General features: G+C 39.7%; 1 protein-coding gene across 1 annotated transcript in view; it reads left to right on the top strand.

Moving 5' to 3' along the window:
• The window catches only part of man1a1 (mannosidase, alpha, class 1A, member 1), a 172,325-nt gene that overhangs the window by 114,907 nt on the left and 34,134 nt on the right, over positions 1 to 23,284 (top strand). Inside the window, exon 5 of the mRNA XM_086264886.1 lies at positions 21,199 to 21,293. Coding sequence (XP_086121012.1) covers positions 21,199 to 21,293 — 95 coding nt within the window. The remainder of the gene's footprint in view (positions 1 to 21,198; positions 21,294 to 23,284) is intronic.

The following is a 23,284-nucleotide window of genomic DNA, read 5'->3' on the forward strand; positions in this document are numbered from 1 at the left end:
TTAAATGTTATCATTTTTGCTGATAGCTCAAAAGCAGTCAACAAGCAGGATTTTCAATTAACATATCACTGCATCCTTAGTGTAATAATATTAAAATTATACATGTTTGCATTTAAAAGTATGTTGATATGTCCCTGAGGTCACTGATGGCAGATCTGCAGGAGGTTATTGTTAGAAACCCTGAAATATCCCCAGAGTTTCTGTCTGCTGCCTGGTTTCTTATTCCTGTCAGTTGGCCTGGAGGGAGCTTCCCAGACCTGCTCTCATTGGACCTTATCTCTTACCCTGCAAGGAAGATAAAGCGTGGAAGCTATTTGGCTTGTTAATATACTCAGACACACACACACACACACACACACACATCTTTGAGTGACAGAGGACGCAGAAAAAGAGTCTCTCCCTTTGCTCTCACATTTGAGTATTATCAAACCGAGGCGCTATCTAATCACAGATTAGCAGTTGACTCTGGCATGCCTATTGTTCAGCTTTCTCTCGCCACTCTTATCGCTGCCTTGTTCGCCTGTCATTCATTCTTTTTGCTGTCTTTTTTTAACACTGCTTTGTCTCTAATTTTTCTACCTCTTTTATCTTTCCTTTGAATATACATGAATATATCGGGAAATGTTGAGTTTAGAGCCAGCTGGCTTAATTTAGCCTTCAAAATCTGTGTAATCTCTGTTTTGTCCACCACACCTCTGGGTAATTAATTACATATAGCATTTTCGTTAGAAGCACTTTATGAAAACCCGTGAACTTTACAGGTCTGTATTAAAGAAGGTGGCCCCTGTAGTGCTCTGAAGCTGAATGGCCACCTTTCTGTTGCCACAACAGCATTTTAAACCAATGTAATTAACTAACACGAATTGCCAGAGCGCGCACCAGCTCACTGCACAATATTTCAGGTCCAGCCTCAAGGCTTTTGCACTCATTTCGAAACAGTTCCAGCAAATGCTCTGATTAAAAAGCTATTGACCCAAGCAGTTTCACTTTTCCCCAGCACACACTGTGAAATACCAAGCATTTCGGCTTAGTGTACTCATTTTTATTTAATTACAGCTCTAGTGCGCATGCTGTACCTAAATGTGGCATTAGAATGCAGCCGGCCTTTGCTCTGCTCAGCAGCGTGAAAAGACCAAGAGTTTCCTCTGGCGAGGCCGCGGGCCTGCGGGCTCATCCGTCAAGATGCGTCTCTGGGTCAAGCCCAAGATACATGTAAAGGACGAGCATGGTGATATTCTGTGTTTTTCTTACCCGAAACCAGCTAATAAACCTGGCTAATAAAATATTGATTGTCTGCCGTCTTATTCCTCTGTGTCAAAGAGTTTCATTGTTGTTTAAAAACTATATAAAAGATGGACGTCACCATAGGGCTTTCAGCCAGCTGTTTCTGATCGCCTATTTTTAAAGCCTCTACTTTGGTTCATTGGCTCTTCCAATTTTAGTTTTCTGTAACCAGACATGATCATATCTATAAAGGACAGCAGACTTATCAGCTAATATGAGCAAGTTTGGTTTAAAAATGAGTCACATACATACGTAAGTAATGTAAGTAACACACAAAATTGCCACATGGCTTTGAGATGGCCTCAGTTGGCCATTAGAGGAACTACAGCTTTTGTATTTCCCCAGTCAGCTTCACTTTCAGCTCAGTTGACACATGATCAGTGATGGGAATAACGGCGTTACAAGTAACGGCGTTACTTTTTCAGTAACGAGTAATCTAACTACCGGTAATTACTATTTCTATCGTTACAACGCCGTTACCGTTACTAACAAGAAAATGCGGTCGCATTACTGTTTTTCAACAAACAGATGGTTGAAGCTGTGTTCAGCTTACCGCACCTTATATCAGTTGCACGGAAGTAGCTGTAAGTAATCTGTTCGCTACAGCTTTAAGCAACTGCGCGCGCTCCTGCGGACGGCAATCACTTTCTGCCCGACGATCACTTTTTGGCGCAACACCTGGAGCTAAGGGGCAAAACAATAGCATGAGTGCTGCTGTTTGACTAAGGAAGAATAAAGTATTCGTGGTAAGCCAATCACATGACCACTTCAAGATGACAAAGCAACAAGGTGACATATACCAGTTTTTAAATTGTGTTGATAGGCCACGTAAAACCAGAGTCATGATAAACAATATACGCAGCGTTTTTTCCTCAATAGTTTCATCACGTTTACTGTCTAACGACAGCGCTAGCATGCACTCTCTGCTTATGACCAAAAATACCCCAAACAAACAAAAAAATCTGCCCTTTCGTGTTGGTGGAAAAATGCACCATGTCGACCAATCAAAAATGATATGGCAACAGGACATTTGGTTGTTTAGGAAGAGGGGGAAACTTTAGGAGTGATGGTGAAAGAGAGAGCAGAAAAAAGAGAGAGCAAGTTTTGAGATGTGAGAGATTTGTGACGTTTAGCGTGTTTGGAGTGTGTAGTTAATGTGTCGACTTGTGTAATTAGTGTGTAGTGTTGTGGCGACTGAGGCGACTGATGTCTCCAGGTAGAAAAAGGAGTGATACACCTGCTGCTGTCAGACCTGCAGGTATCAGGCTGTGATGTTCTCCTTTATAGTGGACAGAAATTATTTTTTTGGAGTGGCACAAATAATTTGTGTGGCATCTTATTGAATGCAATTACTTTTACTAATTACTTTTTCAAAGTAACTTGCCCAACACTGCACATGATAATAATTTGCTACTGGAAATGAGGCTGAAACCAATTAACAGAAAAACATAAACTAACCAGAGATAAGATTCAATATATTCAAAGAAGGATATTGGGTAATATTAGGTATGTAGTGTAAGCCATTGTCACACAGTCAAGAAATAGCTTGTTGAAATTGTTGAGCAGAATTAATAAAGATGGTTTAAAGCTATATGTAGAAAGTTGGACTACTTTCATGAAATCTACAGTTCACGTTGCTCCAGGCACAAAGCTCTTGAGGTCAGCTTTGAGTCAAACACGACTGTGTCCATATTGTCTCATCTTTGCAGCAGGAAAAAAAAAATAAAAGCTCAAATTTCAGTGGGCGAAAGTGGGCCTTGCCCCGCGGCTCTGTGCTCAATATTAATGCCCAGTGCCAGCTGCGTGGCTCTTAACTCTTCACCAGGCAACTTGCTGCTCTTTGGGACTTACAGTCCAATTACATCAGCTATCTCCCAGGCTTTGTTAGCAGGCCTCTGTGTGTGTATGTGTAAATCTGTACATCTATGCATGTGCAGCAGCTGAAGTCCCCTCTGATGCCTTTTTGATGTTATACTGGTGCTTTTAAGGGCTAATACAGCATGCCAGTCTTTCTATCATGTCTAACCTGGCTTTGAAAAAAAGTATGTGTCTCGGTATGTGTGTGCCGTCTCACTGTGGAGATCTGAAGACTTTTTTTCCTCTTGCAGACAGCACTTTGACAGGTAGCTTTGTCTAACACTTGTGCTACACAATGCCTAAAAGATCTTTGTTCTCTGCTCAGCCTGTCTGTCTGCCTTCCTCTCCTCCTAACAGCTTCTCTATTTTTTTTATTTTTCACAACAGCAACAACGCTTCTTTGTTATTTTAACCAAACGTACCTGATTGATTGCCCCTCTGTCAGCTTGTTTCACTGTTAAGGATGCGTTTATTAATATAAAAATTGCCTCCCACTTACTTTGGATGCTAACAAGCTGTGCCGACTTGACGTTAAAGCCACCCTAATCAATATTTCTAAATTCGTGGTGTTTCCGAGGACTGTTTGTATTGGATAACAAACATGCATCCCTCTTAGCTCCAGAGAGAATTTAAACATCTTTCCACTAATTGTTTTGTTTTTGTATAACGGCAGCTTTGCCTTCATTCTCAGCACTCTTATCAATAAAACTCTAATAAAGCCGCAGTAAACTCGCTGTATGGGGTGCGCCAATAACAACTCAAAACATCCAAAAAGACCACAAGCTGAGATTAGTGTTCACAAATTCAGAGTGATTGTACTGCCTGTCTTTAACATTCCGATCTTTCTTTGTAGTCTTTCACTGTCCTCTGAATTGCTGAGCTCGTTATTTATTTATTTTTTAAATGACAGATAATAATGTTTTTGGCTGCTTATTCATCCAGTGGGAAGTCCATCCCTGGTGAATGGACGATCAGAAGATTTTTGCCAGCAGAGAAGTTGTCCCCCCTGCTGGCTATTAGAAACAATACAGGTTTAAGGCTTTGCGTTTCAGGTGTTTTCACGCTGTCTGTGGGTTCCTGCTGACATTACATCACTCATAACTTACTGGATTAATCCTCTTTCCAACACAACAAAAGTTGCACACTGTCAAAGAGCTATAGCTCAAGTTAGAGTCATATAATAATCTAAAACTAACATTTGGATATTTGACTTTTGGTGCTCACTGCATACTGAATGTCCAGATCACAACATGCCTCTGGTTTTATTGTCATTATCCATTAGCCTCATTAAATGCTTTGTTTTTCAAGTTAGCACCTTTTTAAAAAAATGTGTTCTGTTTTTTTTTGTTGGTTGTTTTTTTTTTTTTTACCTCATTGTTAATGCATTTAACCACAGTGTGCACAGTGTGTTTCCCACTCACTGTGCACTCCCTTAGTTCATTTAGCTGCACTCCATTAAACATTATTTCCACTGATGGTCTTCATTGAAGATGTTATGTTTAGGCTGTTGCTGTTACATTTGACTAAGATGTTGGTGTATCAAAGTTAAAAAAAAAACGAAGTTTTGTGGTTGTGTCAAAATGACAGTTATCAAAGGCGGAGACAGAATCCTGTTGGCCGGATTTAAAGTAAATTCCTCGGAGCTGTTGTGTCTTTACAAAAAGCCTGGAGTAAGGCATTGATTTTGATGTTTGTTGTCTGTGTCTAAATTTACCAGTCGTCTAAACACAAACTGTTCTCTGTAGACTTTCAGTCTGTCACTTGCAAGAAACCCCTATAAGCTTGCTATGTTTTGTTTTGGTTTAGGGTGTTTTTTTGGTAGGCAAAAAGACACCAAGAACTGAGTGGTTTCACAAGAGAATTAAACTTTTTAAACTTTTTTGGGGGTGTTGTTTCAAAATATGGAAATATCTTTTCTGTTTTTTTAATCAATCAAACCATCCACTAGGGCAGGTCTTTTTGCTTGAAAGCCTAATTTTTCTTATCGCAGACCTTTAACAAGAAGGTCTCGCCACAGACGTTTGCATTGATTGACATTTGCCAGAGACTCTGTGACATTTAGTCCCGCGTGTGATCCATTTTAATACTTTTGATTTATTATACCTTTTGAAAATCAGGTCTGTAGCTTATTTGTCACCACACTGAACAAACCAGGTCATCGGTTCTCTTGTGGTTCGCAGCACTTTACAAGCTCCCTTTTCTCATATTAGAGGCGCCCAGATGCCCACGAGGTTGGGTTACCATGTGGGTGTAAATCCCATCAGTGGTTAAATAAATATGTGTGACAAATATCACACAACAGAATGTGGAAGACCAATTTCAGGTGTTTGAGCTGTGAAATGAGTTAGCTTTGCTTTTCCTGGGGTGAGTCAGCCTGTTTATGATTTTTGGCCTTGGGGAAGTGTGCGTATGAATATTTGACATTTTCTATCACATGTAGAGCTGAGCGATATGAGATTTTTTCATATCAAGATATGTTTTTTTCATTTCAGTCGATAACGATATCTATCACGATATAAGCCAAATAACTATATTTGTAAGATTTAAATGTGCCGTTGCTCACAAGTAAAATGTGAAATAATCAGCAGCTTGTTTTGATTTAAATATTTATTTCTCATAATAAGTTCAACAGGGTAGATGTACTTAAGGAACATGAGACTTTTTCAGATAAATAAAGGCAAATATTGCATAATTACACAAAAGGCAGCCGCTAAAGCGTTTAAGTTTCAAAATAGAACAAACGAAACAGACTAAATTGTCAATTCCACTTAGAAACAAAATATTAATTCTAAAAATAAATCTTAGTTTGTTTTACAGAAGAACAGACAAAACTGACTAACTTTTGTCAATATCAAATAAACTGAGAACTAAAAGGAAATTCTCAATCTCTCCTTGTTGTATAGCTGAGCTTTTCAAACAGTTTTAACAGTTACTTTAGTCTGACAAAAGCCGAATGACGAATTAGCGCTTCCATTCAGAGACTGAGGCTACGTCCACACGTACACGGGTATTTTTGAAAACTGAGATTTTCCGTTTCCGTTTTAAAAAATAATCCCGTTCACTAGGGCTGAACGATTATGGAAAATAATCTAATTGCGATTTTTTGCCCCAATATTGCGATTGCGATGCGATATGCGATTATTTTTTAAGGTCTTTGTCTTCTGTATTATTAAACAAAGACAAGCAATACATCATATAGTATGGCCAATACTATATTACATTAATTTTAAACTGTTCTTTCCTGGAAGACAGACCTCTGTTATGATAACATGAGGTGATGCATGAATTGATGACTGACATTTTTATTTAACTTCTTCAATCACAACAGTATATTTGAACATACACAATAGTTTATTTTTAGCTTACAAACATCTGAGCATAAAGTGCTGACAAGGAACCCTGGTGTAAACATTAAAATGAAAGTCAGTACAATGTGCAGATTGCAGAAATATACATAAACAAAATCAGTGGCTTTACCACACTCAGTTTTTCGACATCTGTGAACTACTAGACAGTCATTCAATTAAAAAATAATATTAAATAAATAAAACTAATAAATAAAAAATACACACATCTTACTGATCTCTGCAGTCAGTAACATTACACATAAAGTGCAAACATAATAGCAATTGTATAAACACACACACAAACACGCCTTTAAAATTTAAAGGCGTGAAATTGGACGGTCTAGTTCTGATTAGCGTCACCGCTGTCTCGGTGGAGTTTAATAAACTCGGCCGTCTGCTTCTTGCTATCTAAAATATAACCAGACACTGGTGTAAATTCTCGACTGTCTCATACTTCTGTTTAATAAGTTTTCTGTTTGATGTTTAGTCAGCTGTGTGAAAACCAAGGAGGAACCCACCCGGGGGATTAATAAAGTTTTATTTTATCTAATCTAATAACTTTAATCTCAGCCAAACCGATTTACTCACGAACAAACAAAACACTGAAAAAAGCCCAACAATAACATTTTTAGGTTGTCTAAGTGACTTATATATTACGTTTAACCCGAGCAGCGAAACTCCGCGGTGATCTGAAAATGATGTGCCGGGAGTTGTGCCGTTCTCGGCCGCATCAGTAACCCTCGAGCTCCCGGCTAGCTGTCGAGCTGGTGGGTAGCAGACGCCTCTGAAAACGTCGAAGCACTTTTGCAAATATGGGATATCTTGATAAACCGAGCAGATATTTGATGTTTACACAACTACTTTCTCGCCTGAAAATATTTTAAAAGTTTATTTTGTGACCCAGAAAGATTAGTATGAGTAATTTTAAAACTTAGTAGCGGCCGCCATTGTTGGAAACTGGAGTTTGGCTGGGCCGCGCTATGAATTCTGGGATATGGTAGTAATTTGGACAGCCTTCGGCGCGTCGCTGTGACGTAATCGGTCTACAAATGCGGCCTCAGGAGGATGCAGCCCATGAATTTGGACATGTCCAGAGTATAATCGCAGCCTTTGCGGTTAGAAAATTGCACTTGATCATGTCGCGATATTATCGCAAATGCGATATATCGTTCAGCCCTACCGTTCACACATAAAGGGAGAAATGAAGGAAAACGCTGCTATGAACATGCCAAAGCAGCAGGTGGCGCTAGATTCCTAACCGTGCAGAAATGTTGGCCAATCAGAAGTCTAGAAGCCTCGGTGGGAAAAAGTAAACAAAGCTGGGGCATAGAAGCAGAACCGAGTCGTATGTGTGGAGGGACAGTAACTGTGTGTATATGTAAGCATTTAAACACTGCAGAGAGTACAATTAACAGTAACAGTATTGTAGAAATTCATTTCACCGAAACAATAACGTGGCGCACAGTGTGACGCATGCACCAGTTTATTGTATTTCCAGACTTGCTTTCGGCACAATTTACAGTGCACGCTACTCTGTTTTTTGTCAGACTTGAAATAGCCGAAATACCTTCACACTACGGAACTTCTATGGCTCTTCCGTTCGACAATCTCTCCGGCATTGGAACCGTCATCTGTTTTCTCTTCGGTCACGCTCGGTTGATTTTTCTAGTCGGCACACTCATTTCCTCCATTACCCGCTGGCTGCTTCCCAAACAAACACACGTGCAGCTTGGCACTTGTGCTGTACGTAACAAGTCACGCGACGTGACGCTGCGGCTGTGATTGGTTTGGCTCTGGGCTACTTAATTTGGATTGGCTGACCTTTTTTTTTTTTTTTTTTTTTTTTTTTAAGAGGACAAGAGCGGCGAGGTCTATCGCGATAGCTTAATTTCTCTATCGAGTAAAAGTTATATCGCGATACATATCGTTATCGTTCTATCGCCCAGCTCTAATCACATGCAAGCCTTCCAGTCTTTTAGCTCAGTCCTGTTCTCTGACAATACAGACTTTCCACATCGACATTTAAATGATACCTCACTACATTGAACGCTTATTCACTCTGACTCTGTCTCTTTTTCATCTCTACTTTTTGTTTTATGTTTGAGAATATTTCCATTTGAATTATTGAGCATTGTTTGAATTAACTCGTTTGAGTTCGTATGCTTCCTGGTTATTCGGAAAGTGGCTGCTGAGGCTGGTGAATGGACCTTAATCACAGGTTACGGGCAAAAAGATTAGATGGGAGATGTTTCGTGAAGCTGGGAGTGTTGGGTTATTTAAAAAATTCTGTTTAAGATGATAATCAGCATTTTTCCTGACTCAAACTAGGCCCTCGAGAGGGTGGGTGACTACAACTTTGATAATTAAAAATTCTATTTATGAAAATCCTGGTCAATGTTACTATCGTAGACTACAAAAACATCTTTCACAGGTCATGCAAACCACACCAGGATGAAGCCGCCATGTTTTAATATGCATATTTCCAACACAGCCCTCTTCCCCTGCTGCTGGGCTCAGAACTGTTTTCTGTTTGTCAGCAGTTGAATGTTGTTGGTTTTTTTCCCCCTTCGACAGGTAAAATCAAATGTGAGCAGGGAAGCAAAAATCCAATCACAAGTAGCCACTTGTGCATTTAAAATCAGAATATCATGTGTGAACCGCAGTGTGTCTCAGCTGGATCCAGAAGCGAGCTGGATATGAGATCTCCCGTCTGAACTGATTCCCATCCTCCCACCAGACTAGACACTTCATTACTCTCCCTGAGTGATATAAAACTCTTCTGCTGACAAAAAACACGCAGTGTCCTCTGACTTTTTTCTTACATTTCAAAATGAATTGATTAGTTTTAGACATCGATCCTTAAAAAAAGTACTATAGTGATACAGGAAATCGATACAAAAGGCTTTTTGCATGACAAAAGTAAACGCTCATTGCAGCAGAGCATTAACCTAAAATTACTGCTTGATGCTCACATTGCAGTTTTTATCCCTCCAGCCCATCCAGTTGTGCACTCCTCCCCTGTAACTTTCCTACAGAGACGGCAATTTTCTATGTAAATTCGCTTTCTCCCGATCGTCTTCATTTCCATACCAGCGCCGTCAAAAGAGCTGACTGTCAAAAGTGTGCCGAGTCAGCACCGACTGTGCCACGAGAGAGCAGAGGAAATAATAACGTCAGTCGATCCTCTTTGCACCTGTGCACGCACATGTGTGTATGTGCGTGTGTGTTTTATTTTTTAATACACAAGGCGAGGATTGCTACTTTTGAGATGGAAGATAAAGCCAAAGGTTTTACCCGTCTTAGAAAGAGATTCTGCTTCTCCTATCAAGTGTCAGACTCGAGAAAGGTTTCCAGCTGTGAAGCCAGAGGTGATCCAGAAATTTTCTGTCATCTTTGTTTGACTGACATGAGCTCAGCATTTCCTTGTTTTTTCTTTTTTTTTTTTATTGCCTTAATACCTGTTAACAGAGTGTATTTGAAACTTTTCTTTTTCTTCTATGAATTACACTAGATTCACTAATAGATGAGTAATGTTTGAAATAACAGCAGAAGAAAAAAAATAGGTTTGCATAAACAAAAACTGCGCGCCCTTTAAAAGTTCTCATGAATGGCATCGCTGTTACGGCTGCCAACAGGAGACGTGACATTATGATCCCGATTTGTTTAATGTAGTGAAAATTAAAAGCAGTGGTGGAGAACATGACAGTGGAGGCCCTTCTTTCAGGGTGGATAGAATGAGTGGAGCATTGTGCTAACTTTGTGCGTGCTTATATGTACCGCATTCATACACCGTGGAAAACGGACGCATGAGAAACACAAAAAGGCCACATTCATTATATGTTCTGTCATAGTACGCTTTTAGAATAAACTCAAGAAGCATGTAGTGGCTTTAATTATACTGAACATAGCGAGATGAAAGAAGAAGCCTTTAAAGGAGCTCCAGCACGGAAGGCTAATTACTAAGTGAAGACCAGTCTGCTCTCAGCTGCTATACAGTACCTCCAGGCTTGACGTCTGGCCCAAGTTGTATTGAATTAGGGCCAATAGATTAGCCAACAGTGAGCGGCATCTGTTTTGCTTTTGTTTTTTATAACTCAGAGCTGCATTCGACTCTGTCAGCGCACTTGGTGAATTTAGCCAGTCATTAGTACAGAGTACGGTCAATAAAACATCTGTACATTATTCTGCTGGATTCAAAACTGCACACAGTAGATGACAATCTGAAAGGAGTGGTTTGAAAACAACAAGATCTCAAGTTTCAGAGGCCAAAAGTTCTGTTTTGTGTCTACTACTGATTTGTATTTAATGTACATATTTAGGTCAGTCTATGGTTAAAAGTCTTCATATTTCTTATGTCTAATAAAGTGTCCAAATTTTAGATTTTTGATTGATCCATTTTAAATGAGCTTGGGCCCAAAGAAGATGGCAGTTTTAAATTGTTGTAAATGCAGCGGTGAGCTTCTGGCAGTGGTTCTTAGAAGTGTTCCCGTGCTGTGATTTCCGTAACTCATCGTGTCTTTTTAAGTGCAATTTACTGCCTTGCAATCAGTGCGTGCTTACTGTTGTCACCATCAGGAACGGTGGCGGGTGCCAAAAGTGACGCCACAACTGCTGGCGCGGCCTGCTTTGATGTTGTTTAGGCTTGCCATGCATTTCTCGTTTTCTCTTTTTAACTTGGCCTAGACACAAGTTTAAACTTGGAGACAGTTTTACTCTGTCTTCACTGCCATTTCCATTATATATCACAGCAGGAGCACAAAGGTTCCTCGAAAACCTTGAGGACAAACCCCTCAGCGACTGCTTTGTTTCCTTTTTTAACTTCTATTCTTTCTTTTTTCTTTTGAGTTGTGACACATGATATTCATTAGAAGACTGCGACAAATCTAACACAACTTTGTTTTAATTTTCATGCTAAAGCAAACAATGCAGGGGCCATCAGTATCCGGTCCCAATGGAGCACGGGTTCTCTTTTAGCCTGGTCCCTTTCTCTTGATCCTGTAAATTTTTAATTATATTATGTCTCATAAATAATGTCCCAAAATTCTTGCAATGTTTGGTTGAGAAATGTTTTCCTTAAACGACTGAACAGTTTTCTCCTGCAGTCTTCTTTCTTCTAAATACATACATACGTACGTCAGTGTTACAACCTCATTAATTATGAGAAATTTGACCTTTTTTTTTTGCCCTTACCCTACATAAGCAATGTGTAAGGGCTCCAAAAAGACCTTTCAGACCTTTGCAGCGCTTGACTCTCTCATCTTTTCACTTTTTCCAGTTAAATGCAGGCTTTAAATACTTGTAGATTATTGCATTATTGGTTGTTGTTCCTTTATATTACACTATTTATTCTCACAATAACAGTGAAATGTTCACTGTCACTGGGTGACATTTGGGACACAGACCACAAAGGACAACTTGCATACATTATAGCTCATATCAACAAACTCTCTGTCAACATGTTTCATTCGCCGTCACCTTTTACGCTAACAGCCGACCCTCTAAACGAGAGGTTTGTATACCCTTTTGTGTGTTATCATGGCTGACAGGTGGCCCCTGCCGAAACAGCACAATAACTCTGGAGTTGCTCTCTCTCCATTTTCTCCATCCAGTCTCATTAGCATTCAAACTGCTTCACCTGCAGGGCTCTTTAGTAGTTGAGGGTGAGTCAGAGTTTAATTATTTTGGACAGTAAAAGGATTTTTTTTTTTCCAAGGTGTAGTCTGGACAGATCCACCTTTTAACACCAAAGTGACCCTGGAGGGGGAAAGAAAACATGCTGTAAGAGCAAATGCATTCATGGGGTCAGGAAGGTGCCAGCATATACCAGTGAACTGTAATGCTGAAGTTCCTTTTTCTCAGTATTTCCATATCATTTAGATAGACTTGGAGGAGAGTTCCCCTTTAAAAACCATCAGTTACACTGGTTAATATTCCACCCTGAGGCATCCTGCCCGGAAATGTTTTTATACCTTGCAGGTATTTGCATTGCCAGCGTTGCTTCCTCCTGTTGTAATTCAAGGTTATGAGTTCAGACTCTGCTCTGACCCACACAGATGACTCAGTAAGTTATAGTCTGGGCTTTTTGCAGAACTTTGTACGGTTTTACTTTTATTTGTATATCAGACAACATGTAAATCAATACTGGCATTTTTTTTCTGTTCTTAGTTTCGCTCCTTCCCATTTGCTTTCCTTAAATGATTACAATTCCATCTCCCATCTCAAATCCGTGTTTGTTTTTCTTCCCTCATTCATCCTACTTTTTCCTTCCCCAAAGCAAGTTATTAAACCCAGAGTGAGCGAGCGAGTGAGACGGACACAGACAGAGAGAGAGAGAGAGAGCGAGGAGGACAAGAGCAACCATTCACACAACAGCGGGCTTCTTAACTACCGAAAGCTGTCACCTCCTCAGAGTGGTTTGTGTGCAAGCCTCTCCAATACAGCTGTCAGGGCAGCAGTCTCCAAACGGGCCTCCTTCAGCTGACACTCAGTCGTACCCTCGCTTATGTTTTCCATATTCAGTCTGCACTCATCGCTGAATGGATTAATTAATTCATGAAGTGAACAAACATCACACTTCTGTGTCCTTTTAACTCTGCGCTAGATGTGCAGCCCCACGTACAGGGTAGGGAATGCTGTGTGGTACAGGAAGAATTAAAAATTGGGTGTTTAATTGTCAGTTAGGAAAGAGAAAATCTTTATATTTCGGAGGCAAAATTGAAGAGATATACAGGGAGGTGAGGGTGGACTGTTTAAAACCAGCGGCCTCACAGAAAGCTAAAGGTCCCGGCACAGTGGTGGGTTGGGCAGTTGAAGTCTGCTTGTAGTGATGTAAAACCATGTGTTTAATAACAATAAAAACCCATGTTTTGCCAGGTACAGATCACACGTTAACGCCACATGTCAACCGAGTTCTATGGATATCCCACATCATCACCATTTAAACCATTTGTTTAAAGTCGGACTGGACGGTGTAAAAAGAAGTTTGTAAAGGTAGTTTCTCATAGCTCCATTCTGATGCTATTAACTCGTATTCATGACACGGGGTGCGATGCAGTGCTGGAAATTGATCTCGCCAATCAGTCAAACTGTGTTGGCCTGCTGCATTGAGTTTGTTTTTACAGACAAAGACAGACAGTAAGGCAGGAAGAAACAACAACAGAAAAGAACCACACCAAACCCCAAATCCACAGCTTTGGGAACCTGTGTTTTAAGCTACTTAATAATCAGTGACAGATGGCTGAATAAAAACAAAAAACAGTCTTTAAATTAATCATGAACTAGTCATGTGTCTGTAAATACATCTGGGTGAGGATGCTTTTCAGTTTTGTTTATTGCCAAGATAACAGAGCAGATACAGGGCAGGAAATGAAAGAAAAAGAATGAGATAAAATGTGAGTGTTATATATGCATGAGTAGAAATTTGAATTGAAGATGGGAAAGGGGGGAAAAGGGGGGAGACAAAGGAATAAATCAATTTTCATCAGGTGTTTAGCAATGATGAGCACTGTCAGTGAAATGAGGAAGAAAGACGGAGGTGGTGAAGAAGGACAGAGGGGAGGAGAAGAGGGTAGCGTGTCAGGATCTGGGAGGGAGGGAGGTGTCGGCTCGCGCCGTCCCCACAGACGCCGCTGTAATCTGGGCCACGTGTCCCAGAATGCCTGCTGGTCACCCAGAGGCTTGGCTGGGTGATTCATCTTAGTTAGGGAGCTGTCCAAGCGACTCCCCGCGGACTGCAACACATAATCGTACACGCAAAACACACACACTGCAAACATATGTGGTTAGAGAAGAGGCGGAGGTTTGATTGACTGAACACCCATACTTAAAATTTAAGGTCCTTGGTTCCACCTTCCACTGTCGTCTCCTCACTCTAAACATAACCTGAATCTTATAAATGACCTTAACTCTGACCAAAAACATAATAAATCTAATTTATCTCATTCATATAAGTGCACACACCTGTCAGCTATACTCACAACAGGAAAACACACTAACACTATGTTAGTTATTCTCTACTCGGAGATTACTGAACCAGGTGAAGCTTAAGATTGTTACGAGGGCCATTATCTTCTCCACACAGTTAATGCAGCTTTTACACAAGCATGGCTGATGTCTGCTTAAATTCTGCATGTTCTATCATCTACCATCTTTTGTAACAACCTTAGGCAAAATTTACTCATCACTCCCTCATTTTTGAAACGCTACAGCAACATACGGTTTAAGAGCTTAGCTTAAAACTTCATTCTTGAGCTCAACTTTATCCCATACAGAGCTGCAAAAAATAAATAACTATTTAATTATTGATAAAAAAAAGCTATTTTTTCTCCATTAAATTATTAATTACTTGGCCTAACGAAATGCCAGAAATACTATAAACATTAAGTTTTCCAAGGATAAAGTTTGTTACCATAGAGAAATAAATGTGAAATAACTTGAGAGCAAATCAAAAACTAATATATATATTTTATATATATTTTTATATTTTATATTTCTTTGATGTTCCAATTGCTTAACTGTTTAAATGTAAGTAATCCTCTTCAACAATCTTCAACACAACACAGTGATGTTCTGGACATGCTGTCACAGCCATTGATTCTTCACTTATGGTTGATAGCTTTAGGTAATCTTGGAAAGACTTTTAAACGCGTGAATTTACAATAAGTACTTTGCCATCTTTCACTTTAATTGGTTTAAATAATTTGGATATGCTGAACATTTGCTTGCAGCCAGCCTAATTAGTAGTTCTCATTTATTGTTCCTGTACTTGAGTCCTTTTTATTTATGTTGCTTAGCAGTTCGGTTGGTAAACTCCAAATTAATTGAGGCTGTTGTCTGTAATTTTAACAGGCTATTTTTAATAATGTTTCGTATTTCACTGCAGGACTCACTGACGTCATCTTTCTCGTTTTTGTTTCTTTAGTGTTCCTGAGATCTAAATCTCGATCGTTCCAGAGAGCAAAACACGCATATCAGTGTTAATGCCTGTGTTTTACACCTCATTGACAGGTGGCCGCCTCATTTGTTGACAGTGGTGATAGCCAGTCTTTACCCTGTGGAAATAAATCAGTCTTCTTTGTGTAAAAGCTGTATTGACGGGCCTGATGCTCTCACATTCCCTGCCTCATTTAGTTAAACCTGATTCAGTGGCTGATGTTCAGTGAATGTCTCAGCATGCGTTTAAGTATAGGACAATGTCACGATTTCAACCACTAGCTTTTCACACTGAGCTCAAGAAATCAATGTTTAACCATCATTTCTACTCCCTTGTATTCACTCTGACGAGATCTTTGAATAACATTTCACTGTGTGTTATACTTGTATAACTATGCATGTGACAAATAAAGAACCTTGAACCTTGAACCCTTGAACCCTTAACTCATTTGTAGACTAAAGACCAAAGCCAAACACATCTAATGGGAGGAAAGTAGAGTAAATTTTCCTTCTTTCTACCTCCTTTGTTAATGGTTTTATTGCATGAAAACCATGGGAGTGTGTCACATTCAGAATAGAGGTTTCTGACACAGCTTCACCTACTTCCAAGGTTCATGGAGAAGAACAAGGCTCTAAAGAGGCTCTAAAGCTCCAGCAACAGTATAAAGAGCAGCTTTATTACTTGACCAGCGTGTTTTGGGATCGGTTGTTGATGACCCTGATGAAGGCCACAGGCTGAATTATGTGGTCAAATATATTACACTTTATATTGCAAGTGTTGATGGAGCGTTGACCTCTTTAAACCCCATTCAGAGATGAAGCCTAGCAGACAGCTAGCAGGTATAAGCTGCTTTTCAGTTGAAGTAGCAACTCCCTTAATGTACACTTTAAACCTTAATACAAATTAAACAGATGAGTTATTAAAAAATTGGACCTTTTAACATTGTGTTTAATGGAGATTGACTCGCTTTTCGAGCAGGCCTCGAGTGGCCATGACAGGAGCCATTTTCAAATGCGAAAATAATACTTGAAAACCTATCGTAATGACTGACTGTTTATTAAATATGAAAAGATGAATACTCTTTTTTTAACTGTTTGATATAGTTATACAGCATAATATTCTGTATTTAACACAGCTATGTGCTTGTTCAGATGACCAGGTTGTCTCGCCGTAAAGGGCACACAGAAAACTCCTGGTACTTGAGCTGTTTGGTGTGCAGATTGATCTATTTTCACGTCTCTAAAGCAGATGCATCATGAGTTATTGGATGCTGATATGTGTTTCATCCATTTGCTAGGGTTAACATATGCAAACAAACACACTGGTGTGTTTTCCTGAAGCCTTTGCTGTCAGAAGCATCGAGGTGTGAAATGTGATTATCAACATCAGCTTTTACTACTGACATCAGCCACAGGTTTTGCGTGTGCTTTTCGCTTTCTGTAGTACTTATTAAAGCTTGTTGGCAGCTTGCTTGATGGCCTTGGACGCGGAGTGTGTTTAATTCATTCATGGGCGCATCCCTGGGAGTGTTTTTACTCTTCCCCTCAGTGTGCTTCTAGCATTATTAAAGGCATTAATCACTGCGATCTGATGCCTTGTTACGACACGGCTCTGCTCCCACTGCGCAGCTAAACACACACGCATTTCGGTGTCCACAGTGCCATCAAACATCTTGGCTTGAAAGTACTGCATTGTGAAAGTCTCCTTGGAATACAGAAGGAACCCGTATGAGCGGATATATCAATGTTTTCATCTGTTAAATTATTTTTTGCTCATGCCGTGAATCCTGCACAAGAATCCGTAATCTTTAAGGGAATTTTTTAACAGAAAACATCGACTTTCAGATCTGGCTGCTTTGCTGTTTCTCAAATTCTTGTTAATATCCCTCTCGGCAAGGTGCATGTTCTTGAAATCCTTTTTAAGTCCTCCACCATCCAAACTCCATCCATCCACTTTCTTAACTGATTTTCCGATCCGTGAGAAGAAGTCACAGGAGCAAAAAAGGAATTAAAATGATCCATATTTTTTTCTTCCAGTAGAGGGAGATATTTTAGATATTTCATTTTAAGCCAGCATGAAATAATTTCAGGAAAGTGTTTAAACAGATATTAACACATTTACACTTAAATACACATTCGCCGCCTAGCTTAATGGTTTCTATCCATTAAGTAACCTGGAACGAATGTACTCTGTATGTTTTTTGCTCATTGCCAACTTTGTGGCTTTAAGTATTTTATCTCCCCCTGCTGGTAATGCAACCTCTGCATGCGTGTCCATTTCATGTTTTGCAGATTACACGTTACATCTATTATACATTTTGTTATGATATTGGGTTGGTAACTGTAGATTTTCAAGTTGATACGCCTCAAGAGGTTCTTGAAGTGTTAAAAGCCAGTTTTCCTCATCTCATACAAGCATTTTGTCCTCTGTATTTTTACCGAGCTACTACTCTGCATTTCCTCCACTGTAGGAATGTAAAACACTGGTGATTTGAAACTAGCCCATTCGAAACTCGAGACTCAAAGTCTACTGAATTTAGCATGCACTGTTAGGTAATAACTCAGATTTAGGTGTGCACGTGTAATAAAGAGTAAACATGTTTGTTCAGCCTGGTAAGAAATATCTCCTGGCTTTTCTCATCACTTTTTTCATCTTTTTATGAATCTCTGTTACTTTATATTTAAAAAATCTATTAACTTTTGTGTTTTTTCTGGTAATGTATAAATAAAAAGAATTAATTTAATCTTCACTTAGCAAAACATGTTACATTTGTTTTAGCTCTGGCTAAAGACTCAGTTCCTTCAATTTAGTCAAATTAAAAATATATGAAATATAAAGAAATGTGTGTCAATATTTGGTAGACCTCATAAAGTCTGATATATTGGAAATACTCAGGTGTAGCCTATCATCAGTCTCTGTCTGCATGTCAGGCGGACAAAAATGTAATAGGAGAAACATGGCTCATCTTGACGGTGTCAAACACATCGACACGTTGCTCCGTCTCACACGAGGATATCTGACATTTATTCCCAGAATGCCAGCAGTTAATTTTGGCCACATTTCTGTTACCTCTCTCGCTACTTTAACTCTCAGTAACCTTTCCTGCCTCTGAATTTTGAGGAGAAAGTCATAGAGTTGCCACATTGTTTTGACGAGTGGCCTCTTGAGCTTTTCTTCTTCGCAAATCTTTTTCTCCCTCCTGCCCCCGTCTCTCAGACCCCGCTGAGTGGCTGATCCCTCGAGTACAGAGCTGCCAGCTCATGACGCAGTGTGATACTGCACTGTCTCTGACTCAATGTGTGTGTAAAAAGACACATTTCCACATATAGTAGAATAATGCATGAATAATAACAACAGAGCTCATTAGGAGTAGTTGGATAGTTAGTCGGTCCTTTATTCGTGGTGATTAAATACCAATTTGGGGTGATCATCATCATCAGCCAATTATTTCACAGCGTCAGTCACAAAATATTGGAGGAAAGCTGGCGAATTAATCTCCTTTAGGTATTTGTGGCTAACTGTACACTGCTGGTGACATCTGGTTTCAAAAACATCAAGATGGAGACAGCAACTCCATCTTAATACTGTGAACATGAAAATCTGCATGTGCTATTAAATTCAAATAAGCTTGAACTGGCTTTGAATGGCAAAACTTTACATATATTTTCTACCTTGTTGCAAGACTGCGAGCTACATAGCAGCCTCTGGTTGAAAGAAATAGCGCTATGCAGTTCAGTCACACATTTCAACAAGAAACATCTCTGGTGTTGTTGTTTTTTTCTCCCCTTATGAACTAAGGCAGCTCCCAGAAGTGGGAATAAGTCTCACATGTGCGAGTCACAAACAAGTCTAAAGTCTTAACCTTCAAATCCCAAGTTACTGTGGGGAAACCAAGCAAGTCAAGTCCTATGAAATTCCGATGATCTATCCCAGATTTCACATTTTCTGTCTTGCACTGGTCATGAATGTTCAAAAGATATATATATATTTTTTAGCAATAACCCTTGGAAGCTTTCTGATTTTTAACATTTTGTGGTCTCAATAAAAACTCTCCTAACAGCACAAAAACAAGAGGATTCAGAGGTGCTGTTCATGAGAGGTGTGGCAGGATCTGATTGACTTGAATCTGTGGGACAGGTGCCACTTAATTCTACACCTAGAGTCAAGTTATAAGAAAAAAGTCCAAATCCATGTGGGCTGCATTAACAGACATGAAGCCATTCTCATTCGTGTCAGTGGGCAGCAGCACCAGTTTGAGTCAAGCCGCTGAAACCCTGGCCGCAGTGTCAAACTGTCCACTACGTCTTAGGCCAAATCCCATTTCGTCTTTACTGCTTTAGTACACTCACACCAGAACCCAAATATGGAAGTACACTTCACTTTTACAGCCAACAAAATCAGACACCTTGGAGACAACCAAAGCCCTCGGCTAGAACTGCTACAAAGCTGTCTTGTCAGATTTGCTAACACAAAAGATTAGACTGGGAATTTAAATGCACTTGATAAGAGATCACCAGTCAAGGAGGAAATTTGCTGTTGTGTTGCTTGCAGCAGAAAACACCTGAACTGTGCTTAAAAAAAAGGGAAAAAAAGTGGAACCAAGAACGTGATTAGCACAAGTTTTATACAGGTTAAAAAACAAATCAAGTCTTACGTCACGCTTTTAGGCTGTTACACAGTACTGCAAACAACCAAGGAGTGGTAGACATCCAGGAAAAACACCAGATATTACCATATTAATCTAAGAAGAATGAGCATTATTCATTCCTGTGGAAATTGAAAGAGTTAAAAGTGCACAAATCCACTTTTATAGGGCATCATTTCCCAGTTTCCTGCAGGTCTGAGCTCCAGGTGTATTTGCTCTTGTTTTCAGGTTGAATATTCATGACACTATTTAAAGCCACACTGGGCCTCTGTGGTGGGTCCAAATGGATCTGAAGGTTACATGCATTGAAAATTCAACTCTAGCAGTCCATAACTGTGTAAATTGATGTTAGTACACTTAAATACACACCACAGGCTTGTGTTTACCAGCACAGGCTGTGATGTCTCACCCTGAAAGATACCAAAGGGATGAGAGGAGATCAAAGATCCGCGAGTCTGGCTTTCTCTGGATGGAAGGCTGACTCACTGCTGGTTTTTTGGTTGTTTTTTTGTTTTGTTTTTTTAAGATGTGTTTTGCTTTCACGTTTAAGCTAAAGTTAAGCGGTTTTCTCCTTTTAGCCTCACAGATTGTGATAGAGTTGCAAATCTTACTTTCTTTGGGCAATCAGTTTGGTGAAAGCAGCAGGAACACATTAAATAGAGGGGAAACGAAACATTGCTGGCTATATAATGGCAAAATGGTGAATTAGACGTAAGCTGGAGAGCCATAAATCAGTTTTTTTGTAGTGAGAAACTGTTTTTAAGATATCTATGTTGAGTCAGCGACGTTTTAAACAACTAAATGGGCTAAAGTTTCCTCACATTACACATGGAAAACATCAGTATAGCTCCAAGCAACAGTAAAGCAGGGAAGGAAAGATACTGGCAAAAACATTACTGGGATAAAAGGAAGCAGACAGGAAAGAGGAAAAGCCTGGAATAAAGGGATAAAGAGTGGAAGGATGGGGGAAGCACTGAGCTACAGGTGTAAGCCTTGGATTTTGAGCAGAGATGGAGATTCGCAAATGTTGAATTATATTTTCTGCTGAAAATTCAAGGAAATGTAGAGGCATACATCAGCTGCTCGAACCATCTTGTAATGAGTTGCTTGTTTTTGTTCTGTTTCTTTCTCAGGTGTTTCGCAGAAAGGCAGTGGAGTTGGGCGAGAAGCTGCTGCCTGCATTCAAAACGCCCACCGGCATCCCCTGGGCTCTGCTTAACCTCAAGAGGTAAAACAAACAGACAGCACACACACTTGCTCTTTGTCTCCCAGCAGTCCACTTTCAGGCAGCAGGTCTGTTTTGATGGCCTGATGCTTTAAGGGGCGCCATGGTCTACCCCTCTCTGTTCCACTCGCACACACTGAGCTGAAATGCTTTAGTCTTACATGACAGAGCAAACTTGTCAGACAGAAACTGTTTGATTTTTTTGCATCCAGGGCTTCATCCTTGAAACTAAACTGCATTGGAAAAGACAAACCCAAAGAGGTTGGGGTTACAGGCTAGTTACATGGCAGTGCTGGTGATGTTTCCTTTCCTCTGGCTGAAACCCTCTTTGTGCTCCACCAAAACCTCCTCCATATAAAAAAAAAAAACCCCTCATACTTCTATTTTAACATTTTTTCCATTTGCAGAGATATAAACTGATTTTAAGAATCTAAAAACCGACTTTTTTTCACTCATCTAATTTCCAAGTAACAGTCATTACTGGTTTGCTTTAAAAAATTGCTTTAATTTGACTTTATTAATAAGGTCATATAAAAATCACAGGTGTCTCACCTGTGGGTTGAACCTGCTGTTCAAACCTTTGTTTAAGGTGAGGAGCTAAAATGCTGCATTTCAGATGATGGATGAACCGAGCGATTAGAGGGTTAAAATAAGTAGGGATTATTTTGGACTCTCAGTCATGCAAAGCTACTCAAGCAGAGTCCAAGAAAAAAAATGTGCTAAGAACACAGTTTTATTTATATATATAAAATAAAATGTGCACAATGCCAAAATTAGAACTTTAAAGCAATTAAAATAAATTCCAACCAATAAGCACATAACATTTTGGGGTCTTTAATAATAATAATAATGGATACTTTATTGATCCCCATGGGGAAATTACTTGTTTTTCTCTGCATTTGACCCATTCACTCAGTGAAGCAGTGGGCAGCCCACTAAGCAGGCGCCCGGGGAGCAGTGTGTAGGGACGGTACCTTGCTCAGGGGTACCTCAGGGTAGCCGTTAAGTGGATTCGAACCGCCGACCTTCCGATCATGGGGCGACCACTTTACCTACTGAGCTATCCCTGCCCCCCTTTAATATGAAAATATGAGTATCTCTGTATAAAAACAATTAGAGGTCTGCAACTATTTTTTGCTACAGTCCTTCTGTCAGTCACACATGATGAGGAGAGCACTATTTTCTTTCTATCAGTCGTTCCCCAAAGAGAGACATGACATCCAGGCTGTTTGTCAGCCCGTTAATTAAAAGGCAGGTTGTCATGACGATAAGCGCGCTGTAACAAATTAATTTTCTCTCTGTCTGTATGGGTGAATGGACTCTGCCCGCCTTGTCCTCTTCCCTGAAGTGAGAAATACCCCAGGGAGAGTGAGTGTGTAAGTGAGTGAGTGTGTGTGTTCATGTCTGTGCACATGTATGTGGCTCTGCACACATACGTGATCCCCAGAGGCCTGAGCAGATTGCTGTTGATGATGACTTTACCTGCATGACTGAGTTATGATAGCTTAGAACCACACAAGCACAACCCCATATTCCTACACACACACACACACACACACACACACACACACACACACACACACACACACTCAAATAACTCTGGAAACAAATTACAGTAACAAATATACAGAGCAACAGAGGATGTAGGCTATTAAACTGCTATTTTTAAGCTAATTTTTTTTTCTTGTCTATGAAATTGACAGATTAGCATTATAAAGATGTTGGGAAGTTGGTTTCTTTGCAACACTAATGGATTCTTTTTTGAGAAGAACAATTTTAATCAAGTTATTTTTCAAATGATCCAGATTTGCTAGAAAATTCGATGGGTCTTCCTTTCCCTATCCAATTCCTCGCCACCAGATTTCATAAACTTTGTCTTTTAGTTTTTGTATACTTGCTAACAGACACCTTGGTTCTTACCTTAACAGAAGAATGAGCCGAAGGAAGAACACCTTACAGGGCCAGACTTTGTAAAAGGTGTTAGGTTTCTTTGT

This window comes from Aulonocara sp. 'chitande type north' Nkhata Bay, linkage group LG15 (genome assembly GCF_057382095.1).
Source record: "Aulonocara sp. 'chitande type north' Nkhata Bay isolate Kocher_YH1m ecotype deep benthic linkage group LG15, A_spYH_male_GT1.1, whole genome shotgun sequence".
Classification (NCBI taxonomy): Eukaryota; Metazoa; Chordata; class Actinopteri; order Cichliformes; family Cichlidae; genus Aulonocara; species Aulonocara sp. 'chitande type north' Nkhata Bay.